General features: G+C 45.9%; 1 protein-coding gene across 1 annotated transcript; it reads right to left on the reverse strand.

The window, feature by feature from the left end:
- Positions 1 to 5,830: 5,830 nt before the first annotated feature.
- LOC4336730 (fasciclin-like arabinogalactan protein 8) lies at positions 5,831 to 7,550 on the reverse strand. Its single transcript, XM_015778561.3, has one exon. It carries the CDS (start codon positions 7,422 to 7,424, stop codon positions 6,129 to 6,131), a length of 1,296 nt encoding a protein of 431 aa, XP_015634047.3. The 5' UTR covers positions 7,425 to 7,550; the 3' UTR covers positions 5,831 to 6,128.

A 7,550-nucleotide genomic window follows, 5' to 3' on the forward strand; every position in this document is an offset into this window, starting at 1 on the left:
TTCCTCTCGTGTTCTTGTGTGATTGGCAACGAAATCGGTAGCGGGAGGAGGGGATTTGGGCACGACTTCTTGCTGATTTTTCGAGGGCGAATAGGGGATTTCGCCAGGGGAATCTCGAGCAAGAGCACCGGGCGGCGAGGGAACGACTCCCACATCGCACGCGCCTCACGTCGATTCCTCCGCGCGTCCCCTTTTCCAGGCGAGGTTTCGTGCCCCCTAGTTTAGGCACGAGCGCCCTAGCTGAGACGCGGGTCTGAGCGACACGGCAGCAAAAATCCGACGTGGCGCGACTAAGGCACGGTCCAGGTCGACGCACTGTGAGAGGCCTTATATGCTTCTATGGTCGGTTTGGTTTGATGTCAAATTTATACGTGTGTGAGTTGGATGGATGGGCCTTGTGGAATTTTTTGTGGGACAGTTTTTTATGAGGGGTCTGGTTTACCATCTTACCAAATTCTATTGTTATCCCCTCCGTTAAAAAATATAGAAAAATTACAAAAACCATCACATAAGATTGACATTCCACTACATAAGTTATGTTGTTGCGAATGATCATCCTATATATGGTTTTGTTGTAAAAACCACCCTAATATGCATGTGCTTAACCGAATGAGTATGTTATCACTAATGTAGGCTCTATAGGCTAAGGTAGCCGACTCAATCTTGTCCAAGTGCTTGTATGAAATTCATTCTTCATATTTCACTGAATTTCTTACTACACATAGAGAAACTCAGTGCAACAACGTTTGAGCTTTCATCAGCAATTTTATTTGTAGATTCTTTTTAAAAAAGTCAAGACTATACTCCTAGCTTTGGTACGACCATATTGACGCCTCACGATTTATGCAAATATATTGATTCAGTTAAATATGTGTGCACTGGGTTGTTTTACAACAAAACCGAGTAGGGGTTGGCATTTGCAACATAATGATTTGTGGGGTGGAATGTCAAACTTCAAGTAACTTTTGATGTGGTTTTTGTAAATTTTCCGAAAACATATGATGTGTTTTGACTGTCTAAATGATCGTAAATTTCTCTTACGGTTACAAAATCTTGATCATAAGTAAAGGGCCTCATTGTTACACTTATACTTATACTTATAAGCCAAAATTTGAATTTTAAAACTAAATTTTGAATTTGGTTTTTTCATCGTAGTTTATTTTATAACATTTGCTTTTGGGTTATTAAGGACACGCATATATAAGTTTTACTCACAACTAATTTTTTATTTACTAATAAGTGATTTGGATAAGCATATGAATAAGCGTTATCTAATTAATAGTTAGTCAAAGCCCAAAATTGGACAATCAGAATACATCTTATATTTCTGAACAGATGGAGTAGCCTTCAATCTCCACGGCGAACCATCACTGCTAGGGTTGAAAGTGATTTGGATAATTTCCGTCTGACCGGACCTTTTTTGGATTCGGATAGTTTCGGTTGGATATATCCGGAAATTTTCGAATTCGATTTTTTTTTCGGATATGAAAACAAATATGATATAGGTGATATCCGTCGGATATTATCCAGTATTTTTCCATCGGATATCCGTCTTACACATAAGGCTGTCATAGCCCATAAGCCAATCCAACCCAGGAGGAGGCAAATCAGACTTCTTGGCAAAGATGAATTTCGAATTGAATTTTATGATACTAAATGAACTCATATGAAAAAGTTGTCAAAAACAAAGTTGTAGAACTCATTAAGATCTACTCCCTCCGTCCCAAAATAAGTGCAGATTTGCACTATTCATGTCCAACGTTTGATCGTTCGTCTTATTTGAAATTTTTTTGTGATTAGTATTTTTATTGTTATTAGATGATAAAACATGAATAGTATTTTATGGATGACTATTTTTATTTTAGTTTTTTTTATAAATTTTTCAAATAAGATGAACGGTCAAACGTTGAACACGGATCCCTACAACTGCACTTATTTTGGGACGGAGGTAGTACCAATTTTATTTTGGTCATTTTTCCATCTGAGTTTCATTGAACTATATAAATTTTGAATTTTAAAATATCTTCGGGTAGTAAATGATTTCAAATGGAAAAGTTGTCAAAAACAAAGTTGTATAACTTATCAAGATCTACAACTTTTATTTCGGTTATTTTTCTAGATGACTTTGTTTGAACAGTTTGAATTTGAATTTGAAAATATGACAACTTCAAACAATATTTTCAAATACTAAATGATTTCAACTGAAAAAGTCATCAACAACAAAATTGTATAACTCATCAAGACCTATAACTTTTATTTTGGTCATTTCTTCATCCAACAAAGTGATAGTAACATTGTTCATAAAATTTACATATATCTCATTTGGTTTTATAAACTATAAGAGAGATATGTAAATTTTATGAACATTGTTACTATCGCTTTGTCGGATGAAGAAATAACCAAAATAAAAGTTGTATGCCTTGATGAGTTCTACAACTTTTATGTTCATGACTTTTTCAGCTTAAATTATTTACTACTTCAAAATATCATTTGAAGTTTTGAAATTCAAATTTTGAATTGATAAAACAAAGTCACGAGAAAAAATAGCCAAAATAATAGCAATTTAGGAAAAGAATCATCCAATTTGGAGTACATACGAGTGAGATAAACTAGTTTCAATTTTTAAAATTTTATTTTCGCATATGGCTCTTCAAGACACCCGTATGGAAAATTTGATTTTTCCATGCGGGCTCTTAAGTGGTCCGCATGCAAAAATGAGCTCATTTTGGCGTCTTAAGGAGTCGTATGCGAAAATGCCAACACGGCAAGTTGTGGTCCTTTTGCAAAAATTATAGGGTCTCGTACACAAAAATCGTTTGTGTAGTAGTGAGGGGTTTTTATATTCCGATTAATATTCGTCACCGTATTCGTTTTGCTTCGTATTCGCTCCGTATTTGTATTCGATAATATTCGATTTCGTTTTCATATCCGGGTTTCCGATTCCGATTTCGATTCCCAAAAAATTATAAAAAATAAATATGATAGAGCTAGTTTTCGACCGTATTCGATCTGTTTTCATTCCTCATCACTGCATTAGAATTCACAACCGGTCCAGGGAGTTACCGCATGCACTGACATGGGGGCCCGTATTTTGTATGATTGTATAAAAAAATTCTAAAAAATATAGCTACATCTTATATATTACTACGTCTTTGTTCATTGGTGTGATTACTTCAACAAGAGATGCGTGTTCTCTATATCCTCTTCAAGCCCCTGTTGTTGTAGGAGGACAGCAAATAATGATCCAGTGACCTGATTATAGTCATCGTTGTTTTAAAACAAGGTTAGATATGATGACACCAGTTTGAGCGCTTATTTAAAAAAAAAAAGAACTCAAATGCCACCTTAGACTCCTGTTGTTTTAAAGATCCTTGTAGAGAATTTTCGGTATTCATATATTTTGGACTTTGTAGTGTTTCAGTACGATTTCGGCCCGTTTCAGTACCCTGTTTGTACTGGGCTTCAAGCCTACGAGATTAAGCTCCTCTTCCTGGGCCTAAAGCCTACAACTCCCTTTGACCCAAACTTATAGCCGCGTGCGATTTTGAACACACCGAAGTCCGAAATCAACCAAACTTGGCGACAAGTCGAGGCGGAGCAGAGCCGGCGATTCGGATGTTCGATTCGGACGCGAAATGCAGCGAAGAAAAGCACTGAAATCACATCAAGCACCAACGATTTTACCCCGGACAGTAGTGCGGTTGCAGCGTTTCGCTTGGCTTTGCTGCTGCGAATCTCTGTACGAGGCAGCTCCAAGGAAGGAATGGTTCGTCTGCAGAAAGGCCGTTCATTCCCGAGCGGAGCTAGTACCCAGCACTCCAGCTTTCCGAGCCTGCAATGATCTCTCCCTCCTCACGCACCATCGAAAGCGGTTCCAGCTCGAGACAGGTCGTCCTCAATCCATAGCCGTCTGATGCATGCTCATCGGCTCCTTTCTACGTCCCCATCATCGCACGATTCATCAGAATTCAGAGGATCCATCACGAGCAGATCAAGTGGTAGTCTCGCAGTCACAGACCTACTCACTCACAGCTGCAGTCTAGCAGATCGAGCAAAAGAACACGATGAAATGCCGTCCAAAGAGAGAAATGGTGTAGTAATCAGCATGTACGGTATGCAACTATGCATCAGTGATTCAGTGCTAACTGGTCAGTAGCATGGAGTACTATCGTACTGGTATTATGCAAAGGCAACTGCGTTTACTGATATTGTTCCTTAAGCTTGTTACCGAGCATTTCAGGCCCATCTTGCAAAATCGCTTGTGCAGGACTCCACTCTCACATGGCAGACAGCGCTTTGTTCCCATTCCACTAGGTACTAGTCCTGAGTTAACGCAGCCGACAAATAGAAACAGACCCAGGTGCAAGTGTGATTAGTCTTTCTTAGATGGAGAAGCTTTCTACTGAAGAACTGGAGAATGGAATTTAGTCTATTCTTTCCACGTGGAACACGTATAAGAACCCACGAGCACTATTGAATCTGCAGTTTTTAAGTCTCAAATACTTGTGACCTGATGATGACACATTGACACTACATAGTAAGAAATGCAGTTAAATTGACTACTAGTATAGTTTCAGTGTTCTGGGACGTCAAGCTGTTCATCTCAGTGGAGATAAAACAATCACACACGGCCATCTGAACCAAAGGTCTAGTGAACCCCACCACAACCGACACAAACAGCAGTAGTGCAGTACTCTTCGGTTCAAGCACCGTCCACACTCCACCTTGTGAAATCACAAAACAACCCCCCAAAACTGACCGTGCAGTTGTAGGAGTAGGACCATCTCGCTCATTGACCGTTTGTTTTGGCTCCTTCAGGTTTGGCAAAGGGATCACCGGACGACGAAATATATGGACGAAAACGCAACGAGCCCAGCGAGAAGGGCGCGCCTGTTTTTGTGTGAGATGTTGCGTGCCGTTTGGCGGTTTGGCACCCGCGTAGTAGTAGTAGTACGTAACAGCGAGGAAGATGATGACTAGGCGTAGCCGCTTTATTATCCTGGAGTTGAGAGAAAGGGGGACGCGAACTTCTGAAAAGCGGGATGCAGCCATTGCAATCCAGCCAAGAAGCGTGCAAACGCCGCGCCGCGCACCGCGCAGGCAGGGCATCCCCCGCGTCCGAATATGGCCAAGACCACCATGGCATCGTCATCCGCTGCAAACTTTCCTCCTCTTCCCCCCCTAGTAGTCGACTCTCGGGACCACGCTCTCTGATCATCTCATCTCACCCATTTGCGTCGCCTAGCCCGCGATACGAGCAATAATGACGTAACACGGGAAAAAGGCAAGGGGGTGGGTCCGCAATGTCAGGCTCGGTGCAGGATCACATGATGCGCAACCAGGGAAGTTACTGTCGCGTACGCTGTACCGTGCGTTCAAAATGTTGTGTACTAGCTTTGAGGTGAATTTGCATCGAAAATGTTCTGATTTGTAAGTTGTGAACTCGAACTTGGCCCGTCCAAACTTCAGGCCGGTGCAAGCAAGAAAGAGCTGAAATTTTGGCTTTAGTCCCCGAACAAACAATGACTAGACGTGTGTGGGCTTAAGTGGTCACAATCTACTACAAGTGCATCCTTAATTCGGTGGGCCTAGCACTGTACTTCTTCACTTAACAAAGAAATGAAGAACACAACATGGTGCAACAGTGCCAGCTGTAGTTAGGGGATTACTGAGGGGAGACTGGTGTTGAATCTAGAATGTGCAACGCACTACTACTACCTACCGTGTCGCTGTGAAATGGAATTGCAGATAGTTTTTTTTTCTAATAACGAGTTGCAGAATGCAGATAACTAGTGGGCAACCAAGAACAAACAGAAAGCCCCAATGCAAGTATGCAACCAAGCAGAGCAAGAACAAGGCATAACAATCACAAGAACAAATCCAAGAGAAAAACAAAACATGGTTCCGAGCTCTAACAAAATAGGCATCACAATCACCGTTCTCCACCTGAGGATCCAATCATTCAAATCCTATCTAACTACCGAGTACTACCAACCAGGAAGAGAAGAACACAACTTCAGGATGAGATTATCCATGGAGCCCACGAGCTCAGAAGCGAACACCGGACTGCATCACACCATGCATGCCCAGGGGGGAACAACGAGAGCTCAACGTCGAACACCTGACGCTCACAAGAACGACGCGGCGAGCAGAGCGGCGGCGGAGGCCACAGTGGCCGCAACGCTCGTGGCCGCCGCGGTGGCGCCGTTCTTCTTCTCGGCTTTGTCTGCAGCCTCTTCTCCCGCGGGCGCGTCGGCGGGCGACATGTCAGGCGTGTCGGCCGGAGGCGCGGGTGGGGAATGGGAAGGCGACTTGCCCTTCTTTTTCTTCTTGCCCGCCGCCTTGGGGGAGGGCGCCGGCGAGGAGCCTTCTGGCGCGGGAGAAGCGGCTGGCACATCGCTTGCCGGTCCGGGCGCCGGCGCGGGGGAAGGTGCGCCACCGAAGAGCTCTGGCGGCAGCAGCACGCTGTCCACCGTGTGGATAACCGTCGGGGTGTCGTCCAGCACGGTGGACGCGACGCGGGACTTGTCCATGCCGGTGTCCATGGACACGTCGTCGCCCTTAGTGACGACGGAGAGGTCGTACTTACCCGCTCCGGTGGAGGCCAGGGTCTGGATGTGGCCCTTGATGGTCTTGAGCGACGCCTTGGGCGCGTACTGCGGCAAGGCGTGGTACTGCAGAAGCGTCACCAGCTCGGCGCTGGTCAGCTTGCTCAGATCCGGCAGGCCCTTGGCCTGGAACGCGTCGTCGTTGGGCGCGAACAGCGTCAGCGCCTTGTCCATGGCCGCCTGGTACATCTTCATCACCCCGGACGACACGATGAGCCGCGCGAACTGCTTGCACCCGGCCTTCTCAAGAAGCGCGGTGAGGTTGGTCGACGCGGCCGACGGGGAGTCGAAGAGGCCGGGGAAGGTGATGGGGTCGGAGACCTCAAGAACGGAGAGGTTGTACGGCTCCTGCTTGACGGACTTGGTGTAGGTGGCCTGGAACTTGGAGCCGGGCGCGGCGGAGGCGAACCCAACCTTGCCGCCGCGCAGGTTGGTGATGTTGACGTGGCCCATGTTACCGGAGGCGTCGCCGGTGGTCTGGTACAGCGTGGTGGTGAGCTCGGAGCCGTCGCTGAGGGAGTGCAGCTTCTTGGTGTCGTAGTAGTCGAGGAGGGTGAGGAGGCGGAGCGCGTTCTTGATGTCGGCGAGGGAGAGGTTGGAGACGAGGGAGGACATGGCGCCGTTGGTGAGCACGAGGCAGGTGACCGTGCTCCGGCTGTTGATCTCGTCGCACACCTTGGTCTGGGAGAGGTAGCTGTTGTACAGCGAGTACTCCGGGTAGCCGTCGAGGATGTCCGTGATGTTGTGGGAGCTCACCGCCGCGACGGCGAGGGAGGCGGCCAGGAGGAAGAGCAGGCGGCGGTCGGTGGCGGCCATGGCGGCGGTGGTGGTGTTGTGTGGTGTGGTGTGACACGGTGGGGAGAGGAAGGAGAGTAGTGTGCGCCGTGTTGGGGTTTTAGCTTTTTCTGGGCGTGGGTTTTTGGCCTGTTGGACTTTGGTCTT

This window comes from Oryza sativa, chromosome 4, assembly GCF_034140825.1.
Source record: "Oryza sativa Japonica Group chromosome 4, ASM3414082v1".
Lineage (NCBI taxonomy): Eukaryota > Viridiplantae > Streptophyta > Magnoliopsida > Poales > Poaceae > Oryza > Oryza sativa.